This window comes from Xyrauchen texanus, chromosome 24, assembly GCF_025860055.1.
Source record: "Xyrauchen texanus isolate HMW12.3.18 chromosome 24, RBS_HiC_50CHRs, whole genome shotgun sequence".
Lineage (NCBI taxonomy): Eukaryota > Metazoa > Chordata > Actinopteri > Cypriniformes > Catostomidae > Xyrauchen > Xyrauchen texanus.
This window is the reverse complement of record NC_068299.1, coordinates 35,420,892-35,443,132: the sequence shown is the minus strand read 5'-3', so window position 1 is coordinate 35,443,132 and position 22,241 is coordinate 35,420,892. Positions and strand designations below refer to the sequence as shown.

General features: G+C 37.1%; 1 protein-coding gene across 1 annotated transcript in view; it reads right to left on the bottom strand.

The window, feature by feature from the left end:
- The window catches only part of LOC127617478 (calcium uniporter protein, mitochondrial), a 101,670-nt gene that overhangs the window by 30,417 nt on the left and 49,012 nt on the right, over positions 1 to 22,241 (bottom strand). The window contains exon 2 of the mRNA XM_052089455.1: positions 21,917 to 22,030. Coding sequence (XP_051945415.1) covers positions 21,917 to 22,030 — 114 coding nt within the window. The remainder of the gene's footprint in view (positions 1 to 21,916; positions 22,031 to 22,241) is intronic.

Genomic DNA, 22,241 nt, shown 5'->3' with positions numbered 1-22,241 from the left:
CAATAAACTCATCATCCCTGCATAGGTTTGAAGAAGTCCAGTTGCGTTGATTTTCTTTTTTTGATCATGGTGCAGCACATACTGTACCAGAGTAAAAGTGATTGTTGACCAACATCACCAATTGTAAAGGCTAGAATATGCTAACGGAGAGTATTTGCGTTGCTTTTGGTGTAAATTACCCATTTGTCGGCAAGTTGTGTCTTTTTGTATTGTGTTCGTGTGAAAGAGCCTTTAATGATTATTCCTATATTAGGTAGAACTGCACTTTAGTGTTACTGAGGAGAGAAGTTGAAAAGTTGTTAGCGTAGAGAGATCCTATAGGAGTTTCAGTCTATAATTTTAGGTTTTGATTTAAGTCAAGTCAAGTTTATTTGTATAGCGCCTTTCACAACACACATCGTTTCAAAGCAGCTTTACAGAAGATCAGCATTAACAGATGATAAAACTGTTGTGTCTATAGTCGATTAATCATCATTGTGTAATTTAGATAAAATACGATTTTTAATAGTGTTTAAAAATAATTAAATGATAATTGTATTATTAACCCCAGCGAGCAAGCTGTAGGCGACTGTGGCAAGGAACAGAAAACTCCATAAGATGTAGATTAATGGAGAAAAATAACCTTGGGAGAAACCAGACTGTGGGGGCCAGTTCCCCTCTGGCTAACATTATGAATGTAAATGTAAATTTTACTTATGTATAGGTAAAATCATGGTTTAAAATTATTAAACTAAGTGTTAAGGGTCAGTGATTAAACATTGATTGTGTTTGAACTGTAAGATTAATGACCACAGACTTTGAAGTCCATCTTGATTAATTGCAGAAGTTCACATAGATGCAATTGTCCTTGTTAATTGGCTGATGAAGGCTTTTGTTGGCAATAGTTAGTCTAAGCATTTCATTTTAAGATTGTAGTCCATAAATAGACCGAGGTGATGCAGGTTGGAGTTGGCATCATTTCATCCTCTGAAGTCCGTCATAATAGATTGAAGTGATGTTTGGCTGGCACCAATGCCAATTTGAAGAAGTTTGTAAAATAAAACATTGTGCCAAATTGAGTCGAATTTATTAATTACCAAGACACATCCCTGATCTCCTCATTCAAAATGTGGAACTGCCATTTATGCACATCTGACCACATTTATTCAATGACAAACAAAGAAAAATATTAGCATGTTTTATGGATCTAAAAAAAAAAAAAAAATTGGACTCAATTTGGCACAATGTTTTATTTTACAAACTTCTTCAAATTGGCATTGGTGGAAAAACATTTGATATTATACAATCCCTGTACGCAAACTGTACAAACGTGCAATCAAAATTAGAAATCACAGAACAGACAGGGATGAGTCTGAGTCCAACCATATTTAACATCTGTATAAATGGATTTTGCAGCAGCTCTGGAGCAGTCCAGTATCCCTGGCCTCACTCTAATAGGGAAAACTGTACTTCGGTCAAATGTTTGCTGTATGCAGATGATTTAGTCCTGCTGTCTCCCACACCAGAGGGTCTTCAGCAGAGCTTGTCCTTGCAGGAGGAGTGCAGTCAGGAATGGCCCTTACAGTCAACCTGGACAAATCGAGTCATGGTATTCCAGAATAAGGCCAGATCTCAGAGAAACAAATACCAGTTCAGCTACAGAGGAGAGGTCCTGACCTACAGCACAGAACCAGCACAGTTACCTGGGCATTGAGATAGGTGCATCTGGGGGTTTTGGTCTGGCTGTAAAATCATTGAGTGAAAAGGCTCCGAGGGCATTTTATGCAATGAAATCACGATTCAGCCATATGAATTTACCAATTAAAACATGGATTAAATGATCAATCATTAAAGCAATTCTATTATATGGATGAGAAATTTGGGGACCAGTCTTATATTTTAAACTCAACCTGTGATTGATTCCAGGTACAACTCTATTAAAGACATTGAGAAAAATCATAAAGATAGTCATTATAAAATGTTAAAAACTCAATTTGACCTCAAAAACAAAACCCAATCTTATTCCAAATATTTAAAGAGAGAGAAGTCCTCTCAAAATACAGATTAAGTGATCATGATCTAGAAATAAAGAGAGGAAGACATAAGAAAGCCTGGACAACGAGAGAGCAGAGAATATGCAGACAATGCGACCCAAAGCAAATAGAGGATGAGAAACACTTTCTTCTCATCTGTCCCAAGTACCACACTGTGAGAGAAAGGTTTTTCCCAAAATTTGAAACACTGAATCCATCATTTCTTATCCTCAGTGTTACAGAGAAAATGCCCTATATACTTGAAGAGGATGACAGCACAGCCACATTAGCTGCTAAATATGTGTCTGCCATTCATATATATGACTTTGTTTTTTTTTCGGGTCATCGATGCATGTTATTTATCTTTATAAATTTACAATTATTATAATTGTATAAATGTTAAGAAATTGTATATCTTTCTTTATAATTTGAACCTGTCCTGCATCAAACAATTTTCCTTTTCAACTGAGGTCAACAATCCAGTGAATTGAAGGGCTTTGGATTGTGCAGTTTCTTGTGGTGCCATCAGCTAATCATTTATGCAGTTAGCAGGTCTGTTTATCCAAAGCTACTTACATTGCATTAAAGATATTCAGTTTTTCAGTACGAGTTCCCTGGGTATCAAAACATTGTTAGCGCCATGCTCTACCAGGAACGTCAATGGCAGCACTGTTAGGACATTTTTTTCCAACGTCCATGGCGATGTAATCAGTCACACAGAATTTATGGTGCGAAATTGGCTAAAAAGAACCATCTAGAACTGAATGCCCACGAATTGTCAAGGGTTAATGCCAATCTGGTCTCATGATACTATACCTACATTTTAGCAAAAGGATTTTTACATAGCTCGTCGAACTCATCGTCATTTTTCTAGTGAAATAAACAATGACTTTATTTAACTTTTACACAATTCATGAGAATCAAAACACTTATACTATAGTGAATGACTAGCGAGGTGATTATGATGTCGATACATGAGCCTAAAGTGTCAAAGCATCACCATAAATTTATACGGTCGCTGCAGCAATTGCGTATTTTATCTCACATTTGCTTTTTCGGTCTCTACCAGTTTGATTTAGGTTCAAGGTTTAGGGGAGGGACATCAGTTTTGTTGATTCACTACTACATAGAGCATTAACCCTAAACACCGCATCTGTTTCTCATCTTACATTTACTTTTATAACACTATCAGTTAGGTTAAGGTAGGGACGTCGGTTTTGATGATTTAAAAACTCGACAGAACATTAACTTTATAAACCTCATCAGTTTGGGAGAAAATGTAACTCGCTTTTAGCGCCACTCAGTGGACATTTCACCTCAGAACTACCATGATATTTGCAAGGAACCACGACATATTATTTTGGAAAAATGACACAACAGTCATGTAATTTTCATAAGATCAGGCTAGTTAATGTGCCATTTTAGCAACTGCCATTGAGAGGAAAGGAAATGCTAACGGATAATTGTCTCAAAGTTTTACAGACTTCGGGGCCTGGGTAGCTCAGCAAGTAAAGATCCTGAATACCACACCTGGAGTCACAAGTTCGAATCCAGGGCGTGCAGAGTAACTCCAGTCAGGCTACCAAAGCAATCAATTGGCCCGGTTACCACCTCCTCGTGGTCACTATAATGTGGTTCTCGCTCTCGGTGGGGCGTGGGGCGAGCTGTGCGTGAATACCATGGAACATATTATGAGCCTCTACACGCACTAGGTCTCCACATTAACGCGCTCAACAAGCCACGTGATAAGATGTGTGGATTGGCGGTCTCGGATGTGGAGGCAACTGAGATTAGTCCTCCTCCACCTGGATTGACTACTACGCCACCACAAGGACTTGGAGCGCATTGGGAATTGGGCATTCCAAATTGGGGAGAAATGGAGAGAAATTCCTCCCCAAAAAAAGAAAAGAAAAAAAAAAAAGTTTTACAGACCTCCTTGTGACAGTTTTTTTCAACCCCTCCCCTTCAAATACCTGGCTTCATTTTGTTACGTAACGAACATGGTTCAAGATCCAATCAATTTCCAATGAATAAAATCAAGTCCCACCCTACATTTGTTTCCACTCTGAAAAATCAGATAAAGGAAGTTAATTGGTTACAGTGGTACATTGGTGACTTCAAAAGTAGTTCAACTTTGAAAAACGTGATTTGAGAGGCCTGCATTCTGTTCCTTTCCAAAAAGGAACAGCATCCTTTAGAGCACAGGCAGAAAGAGAGAGAGAGCATGTTCAGGTCACTGATGACACAACTCAGATGAAAGGGGGAAAATGAGTTTGTGGGCGTGTTCATGGGAACTCTGCTGCGGCACAGAGAGCGAGAGAGACTGCAGAAATGGCTGATTACTGCAGTGGTGGAATCCCTTTTCTAGAGAGGAGGGTTACCCCTTTCCTCTCCTCTCTCGTCTCCACTCACCGGCATCCCCCTCCCTCCCGCTATCTCGCTCTGAATCGGTGTTTCCCTGTTTGATATGCACCAACACCCCCACTTCCCCCGCACTGCGCCGAAACAGCTCAGCAAAATGCATTTCACAGGCCACGTGTGCATGTACGTGCACGTGAGGATTTCTTTCAAGGGATGTGATATTTTTGTGGTTCTGATCATTATGATTTGGTCAATTAAGAGTATGAGATGGTAATCCCACCACAAAGACATACAGCCCCCCAGACACATTTGAATGTCACGCTAGCTGGGTTTCCATTCATGTATTTTTATGTTGGGCTTTTAAAAATGGTGGATGTAAAGACCTAGATGCATATAAAATTTCCAGAATATGCATAAAAAGCTCTTGCTTGAGGTAGATACATTTTTTATTCAGTAAAGGCCCAAGAATACTTCAGTTGTCCACCCAGCAGTTCTCACCCGTGTACCCAATAAGCTAAGTAGGCAATTCTCGAAAGGAGTAGAGGTGTAACCCCGGTATCCTGGCAAAATTTGTCATGCAGCACAACTGTCATGGCTTCATAATAATGCCCTATACATATGAAATAGCTCTATCACTCTACTACCTCCTCTCCACCAATAGCTGGTGTGTAATGGGCGTTCTGGCGTCCTATGGCTGCAGTTGCATCATTCTGATTGATGCTGCACACTGGTGGTGGTTGAGGAGATTCACCCAATACTATGTAAAGTGCTACATAAATGTAAAGAACTAATTAATTTATAAATGTGCACTAAAAACAGTCATGTCACTTTGCCTAAACAAGACATGTGACTGAATAATTCGCTCATGGCTAGACTAATAATTCGTACCGTTCCAAGTCGGATGCAGGACACATTAATGGATCTTAATAAAAGGTGAATAAAAGGTGAAAGTTTATCATTAACTCATGCACCTGCATCTTGACAAAGTTAAAGACTGAAAGTTTCCTAGTTGGTTGTCTGACTTCAAATGGCGTTTCATTGCACTTTTCCTGGTTGAAGCTGAATGGAACATTGCATAACCAGTGGACCAATATCACTGCATAGCATCGCAACTGTCGGAAATGCCATAGCCAAAGATATTCATCAAAATGATTGGCAAATATGACTTCCCAGAACTGTCTGACATGCTTTTGTTTCTAGATACAAGGCATCCGCCGCTGAACGATAGCAAACATGAAGCTAATTCAGTCGTTAAACCAGTGCAGACAATGCATTCAAATAAGCAGCTCTCTTACCAGACACAATTCATTCTAAATGAATTTCCTTATGAGAGTTTTGATTGAGATCCTTATTAGCACATAAACTAGATATCCACAAGCAGATCTGTACATTCTGCTTTGTTTTTGAATTATGTCTGTAAAATAATCTGTACTTTTTTTTTATCCTGGATGAACAGAAATACTGATTACAAATCTGAAGCATTTATAGATTTTAATTTAAACAATTGTACTTTTTTTTTTTTTTTTAATCCCCTTTTTTCTCCCAAATTGGAATGCCCAATTCCCACTAGTTACTAGGTCATCGTGGTGGAGAGTCACTCAGGTGGAGTCACTCAGCACACCCTGGATTCAAACTCGCGACTCCAGGGGTGGTAGTCAGTAAATACATCAAAGTTGGTTTTATTTGGTTTAACTATATTTGTGAGGAAACTCCACGCACGCACGCACGCACACACAAACACACACAAAGACAGACACACAGACACACACACTGAGAGTAGATCATATAGTATATACAGCAATGCTCTAAATACTGCTCACTAAATCTCTGACTTACTGACTCCGTACAGCACTATTCAATGATTCAAATTGTCAGCACTCAAATTTTAATGGAAGTCCCAAAGTGGCATTTTCATATATTATGTTTCAGCTTAGTTGCAATGCTTCATATATTACAATGTGAAAGTGGCCTGATGGCTCCCTCATTTAACTAATACTGAGAGCAGAAAGAAAAAAAATATTTTTGGGATGTAATACTTAGGACGATAGATGTAGAGTCAGCTATGGCAATTCTATCTTATTATTATTTTCCTAATATTTTCTCTAACTGCCTGATATATGCATTATAGCCCAACGCTTAGACTTTTAATCAGATGTAGTACCACATCACAAACTAGCAGCCAGATACAATTTTACTGAATGTAGATTTAGATTAAAGTCAGTGCAGCTGAATTACTCTGTTTGGATCAATTTGGGTCAATATTCTACTCGTGCTTCTTATTGCCTGGAGGATTAGTGTAACAGACAAGCATTTATAGCAGTATACCAAAGATGATGTCTTATATGTGTGCTTGTTTACCTACAATGAGGTTTAGGGACACATTTAATTAATGTCACAGCATTATCTACTTGGCTAAGAGTTTTGGTTATCCAATTGCTAATAATGAAAAAGCAATCAGTAATGTTTTGCAGTGTGTGAAAATGTTATGGAGGTCCAGGCCGGATTATGATTTTCAAAGGGCTATTTAAAAGCTAAAAAAGCTAATATTTTTAGTACAGTTAACATTTTGGAACTCAACCATTTTATTTGAAAATAGAAATGAAATTCTTGTATTTTACCAAGTTAAAGGGATAGATCACCCCAAAATGGATCTTTTCTCATCATTTACTCACCATCATGCCATTCCCAGATGTGTATGACTTTCTATCTTCAGCAGAACACAAATTAAGATTTTTAGAAGAGCAGCTGTGCTCTGTAGGTCCATACAATGCAAGTGAATGGTGACCAGAACTCAGAAGGTCCATAAAGCACATAAAGGCAGCATAAAAGTCATCCATATAATTCCAGTTTTTAAATCCATGTCTTCAAAAGAGATATGATAGGTGTGGGTGAGAAACAGATCAGTCCTTGTCAGTCCTTTTTAACTATCAATCTCCACCTTGACCAGTAGGTGGCTGAATGTGGAAGTGAAAGTGTAGATTTTTAGAAAAAAAAAAAAAAAACTTAAATACTGATCTGTTTCTAACCCTCACTTATATCACTTCTGAAAATATCGATTAAACCACTGCAGTCGTATGGATTACATTTATGCTGCCTTTATGTGCTTTTTGGACCTTCTGAGTACTGGTCACCATTGAATTGCATTGTATGGACCTGCAGAGCTGAGATATTCTTCTAAAAATCTTCATTTGTGTTCTGCAGATGAAAGTAAGTCACACACATCTGGGATTTCATGAGGGTGAGTAAATGATGACAGAAGGTTTATTTTTTTGGGTGAACTATCCCATAACTTGTTCTCGCCTCTAAAAAATATAATGCGGTGCGACCGTAGTATTTATTTTTTTTTTTTAAATATGTTAATTTTACATGCATGATCTTTAAAAAAGTTATTAGTAGTACAGTTTTTTGTATAAGTAATATTTTCATACTTCTCTTTTCAGAGCAGTCTCTCAGTTGTTTAAAAAAATATTATTTCTCTTTAAATATAATTTGTAGAACTTTAGCATTTTGTTTAAGTTCTGTCTATAACAGCTATTATCGCAAATTAAACATTGAATAAAATATGTAAATACATTTTTGACACATTACAGAAACAAAAAATCTAATAAAATAATGTTAGGGCCAGTAACTATGTTGGCGGGGCAATTACAAATCTGACCTACTCGCTCCACAAGGCTAGCGGGGAGAAAATCCTTATTATTGAGCTCTGTCCACAAAACATGGGCACCATCAGCCAAATGACAATCTTTCTAAAGGATGTGTTCTACTCCATCTGCAACACATCAGTATAACAGTTTCAACATTTCCACAAATAGCACCCACCCACCCACACTGCACTGAACGGAGTTGACGCAGTAATCCCAAATGTAGTAAAACAACCCAAACTACTACTAGTGCTCTATAGCATCTGAACCTGTGATGAGTGGGGTAATGCTACTGTATATCAAGATAAAGATATCATTTTTGCATAATTCATCATGTTTTTGAGACGTTACTATAGTAATTCACCTGCAGTGTTTTTAAACAGGCACAACCCAGGCATCTACAACCCTATGTTGAGGATCTACTCACATTCATCTCACTCAGGATGACATATGAATGGAAAATATTATTGACCAGGACGATCCAGCAAGCTCATCATTTAAAATACAGTGTTCCCAACCCTTGAGATTTCAAGTCCTTTAAATGTATACCTTTTTGTAAAGTAGGAAGTCCATCAAACCTTAAACTCTTACCAATTGTATGGCAAAAAACAGCAACTGAAGTAAATGCAGGCGAGTATAAGTGCAAAGCTGCCCACCCAGTTTGCTATAGCCTGGTTGCATATGTAGACAGATGACAGTAGGCTCCAGTGTATAGTATGTAACACACCCTAAACCCCAACACAATATCACACAACCCAAATTCTACAAATCACTGGAGAATCCTCTAATTTACTCTGATTCTACCTTCTCTCTCTGCAACTCTGTGGATGAGCTCTCCTCTGCAGGAACAATGCCTGCTGGTAACTATAGCCAATGCTGGCATCTTGAGGGCCTCTGCAGGGCCTGTGTGGATGTGTCAGGCTTCCAGGCACAGCTGGGCTGGGATGGAGGGAATTGGCCCTGTCTTGTGTTCCGTTTGTCAAAGTTCCCGCTTTCAGTCCACAGTGAAAGTGAAAATGCAGCACCAATGCGACAAAATAACAGACAATCATATTTGATGTTTAAAAATGCAAAAAAAATGTTTTGCTAATTTTTCGGTAATTGCAAGACTTTTAAACAAAGAGAAACAGTAATAGTAAAATAGTATGTTTAAAAACATACTAGTCATATCAGTTTTAAAGAAACAGCTGCTTTATTTTGCATGTGGTGCTGGATGCACATGTTGAGATCACATGACCAGCCAAATATTGCTTGCTTTAACTGAATAATCCCCTGTAATTGGACACTTTCACTTGCAGAAACATTAGTCGCTGTCAGTGCAAAATTATGAAGCAGGATTATGGGCCAATGAGATTACAATGTGGGCAGGGCTAACCAGTGTGACACTTTTGAAATAAAAACTTAACAAATCAACAAAACATCCTGTCACTGGTCACCATTGGTTAGGGAAAAACTCAGACTTACATGGAAGAGATGGCTTTATCACTTTTTAGTTCTTGTTTAGAACCGGTTCCATTAAAAAATGTATTACTTTCAGATTTTTATGACTTTAAGCTCCATTAACAGTTCCCAAACGTGCAACTTTCCACCAATGCGGACAGAACAACGTACTAAAATACTCTGACAGTGTTTCCTGCAACACAATTCAGCAGCAGTGCTGACGCTCTACTCAATCTACACTGTAAAATAAAATGAGTCTAGTGTGGTCCAATTCCCAAACAAATTAATCTTATGAGGTGGCTCTTAATAGTGAAACAAAAACATCATCGGTTGGAGCGGTTACGGAATATATCTTACTTTCACGCAAGTAATGTTATTTCCTTTTGAGTTGGACATGACATCTGTTGATGTGTTCTGAAATGTTGTATTTAAAGGGATAGTTCACTTAAAAATTATCTCATCACTTACTGCCATCCCAGATGTGTATGACCTTTTTTCTACTGCTGAACACAAATAAAGATTTTTAGAAGAATATTTCAGCTCTGTGGGTCCATACAATGCAAGTGAATGGTGATCAGAACTTTGAAGCTCCAAAACGAAAGCACATAAAAGTAATCCACACAATTCCAGTGGTTAAATACATGTCTCCAGAAGTGATTTATAGGTGTGGGTGAGAAACAGGTCAATATAATATAAAAGTCCTTTTTGACAATAAATCTCCACTTTCACTTTCTTCTTCTTTTGTTTATGGCGATTCGGATTCTTCATGCATATTGCCTTGTATGGACCAACGGAGGTGAGATATATCTTATTTTGTGTGTGTGTTCTGCAGAAGAAAGTCAATGTTGTCAACATCTGAAATGGTGAGTAAATACATTTTCATTTTTGGGTGAACTATCCCTTTAAGGCGTATCAGACTGAAATAATTCATTTTCTTCCTAAAAAGTCCTAAAAGTAACGTAGAACCATTAACACGCCAGAATCGTTAAAAGGAATAAGAATCTGGACCAGAATTGTTCAATTCCTCACAATTCCCATCGCAATCACTATAGCACACACCTACCCAAAACTGCTACAGGCTAGCTGCATAAATATGCTAACCAACAACAGCAAACTTGCTTGAAATTTAACAGCGTGGAAGACAATGTGTTTTTGTTTGTTTGTTTGTTGTCCTTTCAAAGTAGCTTCACAACTTGTATCCCGAAAACCTAACAAAAGCCTTGAGGGACATCATTCACCCCTAGCCACAAACATTGCATGCTTTTTACTTAAAGATAAAGCATTCTGTAGGGTTTCCAATTAACATAATCACACTGCAAAAGCCTAAACAATAGACCCTTGGAGAGACGAGAAACAATTAAAAACCAAATGATTCATTGAAGTGAATCAATGAACACACACACAGCTACTTGGGTGTTATGGAAACAGTTGGACAAAAATAATCAGGGATAGGTCAGCATCTGTGTGAGATGTTCTAGACTCGATCTTGGACTAAACAAGCATTAGGACAAATATTGTTTTTACCAGCTCAAAGAAAGCAAAAGCTAGAATTAAAATGAATGGCTGTGAATGGCTTTGCTCTGCACTGAGTTGATAATAGTCTTTCTAAAACACATAAATAATATAAAAAGATTTTTTTTTTAAACTCTCCACTGTAACAATGAAATGGAGGCATTACAATCAAATCTTATCTGCTTTTCACAGATGTGGCCCATTTCTGTTAATCATGCCGTTCCTCTTCGGCAAACATGCCTACCAGGAGATCAGATAAAGAATCCAGCCTTAAAGAAAGTGAGACTCAATTCAAGTGTTCAACACTGAGTGAGATGGTTACACTTCATTAGCTTTATTCTTTCCTTCATAAATGACACCAATTGTATCTTGGATACTATGGAGACTAAGGATATCAAAAGTACCAGTGATTCAGTACCAAATTGACTAAAATAACAACAATAATAAACATAAACAGAGTGTCTATTTGCACCCCGGTGTAAATAGCATCTGCCACATAGTGCAGCTATTTGCACCCAATAGTCTGGATGAACCACAGAAATATACGACAAACTGAACAATAAAGGTTGCTGCAGTGACGTGGGGTGTAAAGTCGGTGTATCTTGTCCCACTCTGTTTCCAATCGATTTGCTGTTTCCACTCTTAATATTTCCTTTAATACTACTTAAAATAATAGATAGAAATGAATATATATATGTTGATTTCGTCGCAGTGATGAGATCACATTGAAAGTCGGGGAGTGCAGAAGGGTTTGATCCGGAGGCGGTGTCTGTCTTTCGCACTCGTTCCCACGTGAAACCATGGTTACTATAGTAAAACCAACTTAGTTTTAGGGGTAGGGGGTAATGTAGTTTGTCTGTGGGACTCTAAATAAACACAATAAACACACTGCAGTTATTCCCATACTGTATGTTATAATTGAAAATGGGTGCAAATAGTATCTGACACCATGTTAAACTATTTATTACTTTTTTCCAAAATTGTAATCCTTTAGTCTTTTAAAAAAATTGTAGATTTTATTGGGCGTCATTTCCAGTCAAACTGTAATCTTGCCAAAATGGAAAAAGTGAGAAAGTATTTAATAGCGTGTATTAAATATTTAATCGAATATATAAAATGTTAGCTATGAAATTAGCCTTAGCAAGAAAAAGGATTCAACCATTTGATTTCAAAAACATTACAAATGTCATTTCCATCAGCATCATTTCCAGTCCAAAATTCTATTAAACACAATAGAGAATTTGAATTTGTGCTGGAAACTGACACTGAGGTGGGAATTTTCATGACTTTCAGAAAACAAAACACATTAAACTGCTGTGATGCATGTGTATAGACTGTTGGACATCGTTAGTAGACAAATAAAAAATAAAAAAGTATTTAGTGTGAAAAACATATAAACAGGTGCCCTAAGTTGAAGAAACACCCATAGATTAATATTTAATAATATTTAATAATTTTCAACAGCATATTCGTTTTTGCAGAGGTATGAAAATTGGTATTGAGAATTGTAAAACATAACAGTTATCAACTACTAGAATTTTATGTCCAGTGACAGCCCTAATAAAGAGCGTTGGTCACGGTGCTGATTCCCTCCAAACTTCACACATCTGTGGTATAGCACAACACTGGATCTCCATTCCTGCCTCACACATTCATTTGTGCTTAGATGAGTTTTGATTTCAGTGCTAGCTACCCGTGGCCTCTGATGGGTTCTCACATCTCAGGGGGCCAGATACCATTATCTTTCAGTTTTCCAGAGGGACAAAGAGAATCTCCAGATGGCTTTGCGATCACAAACACAGCCTGAAAAACACAACTCATCTTCACCACCACAAAAACAGCCCAACTCTGAGAAAAGCATCTAGCTACTGTTTAGAGAGTGTTTTTCCAACTCTAAGAATGATGTAATCAAACCTTTCTGGCATCAAGGGGAGGTTGTGGCATGAAATACAACTCATGAGAGTAAGAAATCATTAGAAGTCTATTTAGAGTAGTATAATGGGGAGTGCAAGTAGTGTGTGCTCTTGCGCTGACTAGGAATGAGAATTGTAAGGAATTTAATTCTGGTTCATTAACAATGCCATTAATGATTATTTTAATAATTTAGAGGGGAAAAGAATGGACGATGTTTGGAAACTATTTTTATTGCATTCACTACACACTTACAGCAGCCTGCTGAGAAAGGATGAGATCATTTTAGATTATATCAGATTTCAATCTTGCACAAAGCTGGCATATAATACTGTATAATCTGAATTATTTTAATTATCGGCATCAAATCTCCTATTTTCCGATTCGTTTCTTAAGGGTGTGAGGTTGCAGAGAATCACCTGCTTGCATGTGAAGGAGCCGTCCGAGACACGTAAAGGACCAATCACAATACGTTTTGTTAAGGGCTGCAACAACTAATCGATAAAATCGATAATGGAAATCATCGACAACGAATTTCATTATCGATTAATCGGATATATGCAGTAAACACGGAGAAGCCCCATCAGTGACCTCACTTCACATCCAAGTGAAAAAATGTGTTGCATGATGAAACTCATTTGAAAAACAGTGGAGACAAGTTGAAGCGGGAAAAACACAACCAAAGTTATCCAGCGCATGAGAGCACTTTATAAACACTTCAAAGAAGATCAAGCATACAGTCTAATGTGGAGTGCTTTCTGCAGCAGGTGCGTTTAAAGAGTGTAATCGGTGAATACTAAAAAATAAATACCAAATACAGAAAATACTATTTTAAAAACTGTAAAATAAAAATTAGGGCTGTCGATTTAACGCATTAATTCAGTGCGATTAATTTGATAAAAAAATAACGTGTTAAAAAAAATGAACGCAATTAATGGCAATGCCCCCAGACCATAATAAGGAAGATTCCTGAGAAATGCAAGCTTGTAGTACCACCTGTTTACTCCAGAGGGCAGTAAGTTAAACTTAATTTGCGTGGTAACGCGCAGTTTATACAGTGAAGAAAACAACCTTCAGCAGCAACAACACAAACATGCGTTACATTCTTGCGTTCAAAACACATGATGGAGCGCAAATCCGAACTAAAAGATCTCAAGCTGTGTTCTTTAAAAGGTTTATAAATTAGTAATAATAATCATAATCAAAATTAATAATCATTTAAATTATTGAAAGAATGCCATTTTTACATCTGGATCAATGAGGTTTCTCTGTGGGCGAGGCTACAAAGTAAAATGCTAAAGAAATAAAACCGAAACCAAGCTCATCACAGTCAAAGCTGGTCAAGACGAAAAACTCTTGTTGTTTTATTGCGTCGTAACATGATTAGGACAAAGTACAACAGTGATTCGGAAGCAATTATTTTAATGAACATGTTGATTTGTTTGTGAATTGGTATAGACATCATTAACACAGACGAATCAAGACTCCAAGCTAGCAGATGTGTGCCAGCTAACAGGGTGCCAACCCAAACTCCTCCTCTTTATAAAGGTCCTTGCTTTAGGCACAAGTCTGGCAGCTGGCTTGGCTAACTGTACAAAGCTTCGGCAATACACCAAACACACGCTCTGTTGTCACAACAGACCCTAAACTCTCAACTTCCGGAGTTGATACTGCTGCTTAATTTGTTACCGTTTTGTTACATCATGGACCTGATCCCTAAGGAACTGTGCTATACAATTATTTTCTGATTTCATTACGACTATATATTATTACAGTACATCATAAATAACAGAGGCACACAAAGAAAGAGAAAAATTAATGAAGCAAAAACAACAGAATTACCAGATGTTCTCTTTGGCAATGTAGTGTGCGTAAAGGTTTGCCAGCTGTTCTATTGAGGAGACCAAACATACAAACAAACAAACAAACAAACAAACAATTACAAGCTACTACAGTTTGCTTTCAACGAAAGATTGAGCCATACCTTGGATATAGCGGGGATATGTGTTTGGACCATTTATTTTAACAACATAGAATGTGTATCTTCATAATGTCATATGAAAAGTCAGTAATGAAACTGAATTAATACAGTGTCAATTCTTTTTCAGTTAGAGTCAGATATGTAAACTCTGTAACTGTCCAGATTGAGTCACTGAGTGAGTGAGCGATTAGACAGAGGCATTGAGATTGACATGCAAGTCGTTTGACCACATCATTAAAGAACTGGTTCATAAGCTGTTCTTGAACATTCATAAGAATGCAGATGTTCAAGAATTGTTTACTAGGGCCATGTCCACACTTGCATGTTTTTGTTTAAAATAATTTTTATTTTTTTTGCTACATTTATGGCTCTCATCCTTACTAGAACAGCATTTTCCTGCATTGTAAAGTGAGCATTTGGAAAACGATGACATTAAGAATTGTAAAAAGGGATTAATTTAAATGTGGCCAAGGTCTGTTTAATAATATTGATTTTCCAATTAATGGCGATCTTCATTTGAACAATTATGCTTAAAATCCAAAATACATTTTAATTTACTTTTACTTTAATCTTTACTTCAATTTTGGTTGTGTTCATCATCGTATCTGTCAAATAAATAGCAATTGAATTGCATAGTTTGGGCCCTGTTGTTAATTTTTTTATTAATATTTTCATAATGTACCAAGCAGGTTCCCTGTATAATATACAGCATTAGCTGAGAGAGAATTTATTTTGTGGTATGTAAGAAAAATGTGCATTCTAACTACCCAAATGAATCAGAATCAAACCAAATTGTATCAAAACTGAACTCAGATCGACTAGAGAGCTTGAGAATCGGAATCGAATCAAATAGGCCTATTGTTAACGATACTAAACGTCATGAAAATCATTGGGTTCCAGTATTTTTTAAAAGGTCATGGCAGGAATCAATGTTTCCTTGATCTTTTTACATATAAGAGGTCATAATACTATAAAAACATTCTTTAAGTTTCAAAACTGAAAACTTTATTTTTTTGCAATTCAATTTTTTTATGGATTCATAGACATGTCACAAAGAAAAAATACAACATATATACATTGAATCTCATTTAACCTCCACTATTACCCCTCAGCCCACCCTGACCCACAACTAACAACCCTGTGGTCAGAAATAGGAATACACACACAAAACAAAACAAAACAAAACAAAGAAACAGATAAAAGGAAAATGTAATAATCATGAATAATTAAAACTAAACCAGTCACTCCACAGCCCCTTCCCGAGAGTCCCCCCAAAACACTAAGTAGTTGCCCCATTTCCTATCAAACTAATTCCGAACCTTGACCCCTCCTCGAAAGCAGCCACCCTACCATCTCCTCACACCACTCCGGAAATGTGGGCGCTCCATCAGACTTCCATCCCCTTAAAATAATTTGCCTGCCAAACATGATACTGGTCAGAACCCAATTGTATATGTGTCTATCCCCCAAATCCCCAAAATACAGAGTCTGGGGCGAGGTGAAATGTGAGTGCCCAAAAAGTCACTCATAAAACTCTGTATCTTCAACCAAAATTCTTGGATCTTAACACCCCCCAAATCATGGGTTGTGCCTCCATCTTCTGATTGGCATTGCCAGCAGGTGGGTGTGTCTTTAAGACCAAGCCTATAAAATCTAGAGGAGGTCCAATAGAATCTATGTAAAATCTTGAATTGCATAAGGTGCACCCTTGCATCTCTTTACGCAGACTTGATGTTTTTTTAGAATCCTAGCCCACACTCCCTCCTCCAATACCAAGTTGAAAACTTTCTTCTTAATAGAAGAGCATTTGTTAAAAACAAACTCCAGAAACAGCTAGTTTGGAATTTGTGGAACTTGTGACATCACAAGGACCAAAAACATCTGCATATGACAGTATCTTCAACCAGACATCAACGCCTGTTTATCGTCATTGCACCCTTGGCCCCGCCCACTGGTGCTCAGTCTGTCACATGGGTGAAGAGGAGAGAGAGGGCCTGTCGTGGAAGATTAATCTACAGCAAAGCAGAATAACACAGGACACTTTCATGTGCCTATCTGGATTTAAATGTTTTTCTACATAAACATGAACTAGATGAATGTCTTTGACCGATATCATGCATCTTGCACCTCTTTTAAAAGACGCAGTGTCAAAGGAGATTTCAATTTCCATTTCATTTAGCTGAGCTGTTTTGAAGCTGTCCTGTAGAATTTTTGCAACCATCTGCACTATTTTTATCTGTTAGTCTTTTGTAAACGTGTACTAGATGGATGTCTTTGATAGTTTCTATGCCTTTCTGGCGATGTGAGCAGCATTTTAGAGCAGTACAAGCACAACTTTAAAAGCCTGACTTGTTCTGCTGCTGTCATTGACTTGGAGAAATACATGCCGTTCTTTGAGTAAACAAACACAGAAGATGTGAAGACCAGCATCTCTGCTTTGGCCTGTTAAAGCCAGCTGAAGCACCCAACATCACCATGGACTGTATTAGGTTTGCATATTCAGAAAACGTCAGCGTGGACTGTTTGTGTTTTCGGCTCATGTCAGCACGGATTGCTTGTGAACCAGTCACAATATGATTCATACTTTGCAAAGGAACTATTATTGAGAAATGGGGCAGTTAAACACTACCAGACATCGGAGTAAACAATTTCACAATCAGAGCAATATTTAGATTTCACTTTCAATAGAATCATCCTACAAATGGCTTATTTATATCAGTCTCAGCATTTGGGTTAAGCAGGTTGTGGTGGAGCCGTTTCGCACCATCTCCAGGATGCAAAAAAAGAAATTATAATAATTTTTACGATTTGTGCATTTCATAAAGTTTCATCTAGTAATAAAATAATAAAACATTAAAAAAAAATAATATTTTAAGTTTTATTAATTTCATTACACAATTCAATTTGATGTAATTTTGTTATGAAATTTAAAATGCATAACTTTTTAAAATAGGTTTAAATATATATTTTTGAGTGTGCCTTTTTATTTCCAATTTGTGAAAGGGTGAGCCCACTTTATCAATACTTTTTTAAACTTAGTCAACCTTACCATTATATTATTGTAATATAATAATAAAGTTATAAGCACTACACACAACAGACAAAACAGAGCTGCGCAGAGTAGTGCGGCACAGCGGCAGCGCATTTACACTATTTATTTCATTAAATCACAGCCCTCGCAGTTTGATAATAGCACTGGGTCATGTCGCGATGTTTATTTTATTTTGATTAATCATTCAACTCTATTCTGTAGTCAAGCTAAATTTAAGGGCTTTTCAAAAATTTGACCACTTGATCTAGGGCTGGGTATTGATACAGATTTCAAATTCAATTCGATTACGATTCACAAGCTCTCGTTTCGATTCTGATTTAATTCATTATTGATCCATATGGGTATATTTCAGTTATAATGTCCCTTTTGCTTACATATAAAATAAATTCTCTCCCAACTAAAGCTGTTAATTATATGGGGACCTTTTAACTAGGTACATTAGGAAAATTATAAAATTTGACTGATTTTATTACTTTTTTATTATTTGGTGACGTTTTGGATAAAAATGTACAAATAAATGTATTCAATCGATAAGATATAATTTAAAATTTGTGTTACATATTTATAGTTAAATTGCATAATTTGTACTATTTACAAGTATTTACACTGATTTGTTGAACATGTGCTTAAAACCAGTAGCGTCTCTTTAATACAAAACTGCATTTCTGTAAACAGCGCCTTTAAATGAGCACTAGAGAGGACTCGAATGGCTCATCTGTGCGATGCAGGATAAGAATTAAATGTTTTTTTTTGTAGTTGTTTTTGATAAATCTGGTTTAGACAAGTCGAAAAAGTTTTTAAAGCTTATACTTCAAGTCAGTTGCATAAAGTTTACATCGGGTCCACATACAAACTAAGACTGCATACCCCTAGGCTATCTTCCCTAAAATACGATTCTTTACTATACATTTCTATGACCAGTTGTGTTGTCCCTTTTAATTTAGCATTTATTGACTCTTGAATACCTACACCACGTTTAAGTGTTTCCTAACATCTTTGATGGTCCATGCGACCGACGGCTTGACACCATTAACTTTTTCCACCGTTGTGGTCCAAGCCTTGCGTTTTGAATTATACGCATTGCTTCATTTGAAACTATTTTCGATGACAGAGAAAAAAGTATTATTTACTTGTTTATTTAGAAAATGTATGAAAGGTATAACTGGAAAACTGGATTTAAATGTTCCATGAAATGAGTGCACATGAGCAAAGTATTTTCGGGGGTGCCAAGCAACTCACATCCCCATCTCCTCTCTGATCTTACCAAACTGCTACAGTTAACCAATCCTGCATCCCTCTGTGACATGCTGTTTGTTTAGGTAGTTCTGTGTGTGTGTGTGTGTGTGTGTGTGTGTGTGTGTGTGTGTGTGTGTGTGTGTGTGTGTGTGTGTGTGTGTGTTAAATCATATCCATGTGAGAATAATGCTGAGTACTCTCTCTCTCTCTCTCTTTGAGATATAAGCTGTCAGTGGAGGAAAGAGCTGCTTCTCAGGCAATCAATGCAGCGGCTGACCCTCAATACAGCAATGCAGGAGGAGATAGAGATAGAGAGACAGACAGATGGTACAGACAGCTAAAAGAGAGAGAGACAGAGAAAGAGAGAGATTCAGCCTTACAGAAATGTATTAATTCAGCTGTACTGATCTTGTTACTGTTTGATGGGGAAACATGCTGTCCAAGTTTATATATTCCTACAAACCGAAAACATGCCACAAATTCGCAATTGTTCATTATTGCCAAAGATTTGCCGGAGGTTCACCACTACCAGCGAAGAGCTGCAAACTTCTGGCAAACATTTGCGGTCAATCAAAAGCTTATTTGCATGTGAAAATAAGCAATAAGTTTTAGTAGCATGTTACTAGTCATTGCTAACATTCTTTAGCATGAAGCTAAACATTACTAGCATGTTTTAGCACGTAGCTATGTGTTGCTAGCACGTTATTAGGCATTGCAATCGTGTTTTAGCATGTAGCTTGGCACTGCTATCATAATCATCCGCTGTGTGGAAACCGCAAGTCCAATCAGTTAGAAAAGAAAGGCCTATTGCAACCAGAGTGAGAAAAGTCTGAAGGTCTGTCCCGAGTAGTGCCCGACCGATATATCGGTATCAGTGTACATGTTTACCAATATGTGCAGATATGAAAACTTTTAAGAACATATAATGCAGAAAACAATGCTTTAGAATTTGTGATTACATCGATTGTCCGGTTGTTCTGCAGACAGGGCGGAGTCAAGCGGTGTTAAGCGGTAAGTTGCTAACTAGTTTATGAAATACATACTGGAAACTTAATAAACACTGACCCAATCATTTTCCCTTTTCAATATAACTAATATAACGCTAACCCTGTCCCTGAAAACCATGTCACTCATGTCTGTTTGTTGTTAGCCAGCTATAGATTGTGAGAGCAGTAAGTAATGTAGCAGATTGAAAGGTAAACATCAGAGCATCTTTTTGCAGCTCAACGGTGCGGTGGTGGTTTGGGTCTGTTGAGTGTTGATTTCACAATACAGTTATCTAGTGGGTGAGATGCAATGCTGGTCCATCTCTTACTCTCCGTGACAACAAGCTATAGCTAACAAGCTAACCACTTAAGTACTTTCATACCTGGTAAGCAGAGATGGCTAATGTGTAAATATGTATTCAACAAACTGTTTTGTTCAAGATTCACAGTTTGGTACCCCTTCAACTGAACAATTGCAGTCATTGTATTTATAAAATGTAATATTTAAAAGTCTGGTTTTCCACCATTGAAAGTTTCCCCTGAACTTTTATAGCAGAATACGGTGTAACACTGCTTTTTTAAAGCGTGTCACGTGTGCTATAAGTAAATGTCTTACTGTCACTGTATGTACAATTGGTTTGATTCTATAGTTTTTGAGTAAATGCCCAAACAAAATTTCAGGCCGCCGAAGCAATTTCAATGACATTAATATCACGTTCTGAATATATTTCTCATCAGACACACGCAGCCATGTTTCATGTGATTTTCACACGTGCCATCTCTGAAAAAATGTAATTGCACATGAGTCCAGCAGGCATCCAAATTAGGCTCCTCAGACACTTGCGCTACTCAACCCAGTTTCTTTCTATCGTGGGACAAACTTCAAAACTTTTTTTTCCACTCTGTTTTTCAAGACCCAAAAGTAGTTTTCATGTAGGAAGTATTTAATTCAATGACTGGAGTTTAAAAAAAATAGGCATAACAATATGGTTATTTCATATATAAAACCAATTTTTACTATATCGTGATATAATATTAGTGAAATCTTGAAATAAGATTCTGGTCATATCACCCACCCCTATGGTTGTATAAGATTTTTTGATCACTTCATTATTTTAATTGCTTTTTTTCCCCATTTCATTTAAAGAGCATTTTAAATTTAGAAATGTATTTTAAGTTTTTCGTGTTTCAATAAGCAAATTAAATTTTTAAAGCAAATAAAGGCAATTATCACTAAAATATTTTTTACACATCACCCAGCCGTACTGTACGCCAATGATAGGCTTATGTTCAGTCTTAGTCAATGTTTATAAATGCTATTAATTGTGATCAATTCCATTAATTAACAGGCAGTAATTAATTTGAAAACATTTGAATCGATTGATAGCCTAATTTTTACAGAAGAATTTTACAGAAAAATTTCCAGACACTGTGTATCCTCAATGCACTCCTTTTATTGAGCCCGGTACTGGTGCAACATGACAATACGTCAAATAATTAAACTATGGTAAATGGTCTGCACTTACATAGCACCTTTTTAATCTTAGAGGTTACCAAAGCGCTTTACGCTGTGTCCCATTCACACTCACATTTCACACATCAATGGAGGTAAAGCGTGGACAACTAAGAGTGCAAGGGCTGAAACAGGGCCTATAAAACTCAATATTGGTCAAGTGTAGGTTTGCACAGAAGCCATGGAATTTAATAAAGCATTAAATATGCATGGCATCACGCTGACGTCACCACTGTAATATTAAACATATAATGTTTAAAACACTCACCTGGGCTGGCAAAGTGGCACTGGGGTGGCTGAAGAGAGCAGAACTGGCACCTGTTCTCAGGCCATGTGCTCTCCTGAGAGTCTGGTGACTTCCGAGGGGAATGGATAGCGGATCCTGCAGGAAAGGAGGAAACAAAATCAGCCTCTGAAAATGTAAATGACATGCAAAGAACAAGAAATGGTGAACCACTAAATGGATATTCTCATGCTTATGTCATTTCAAAACCATGGATCATTTTTCCTTCCTGAACACTAAAGAGTTTTTGAAGAATATCCTAGAATATCGTTTTCCATAAAATTAAAGTGAAGGGGCACTGGGTCTGTCA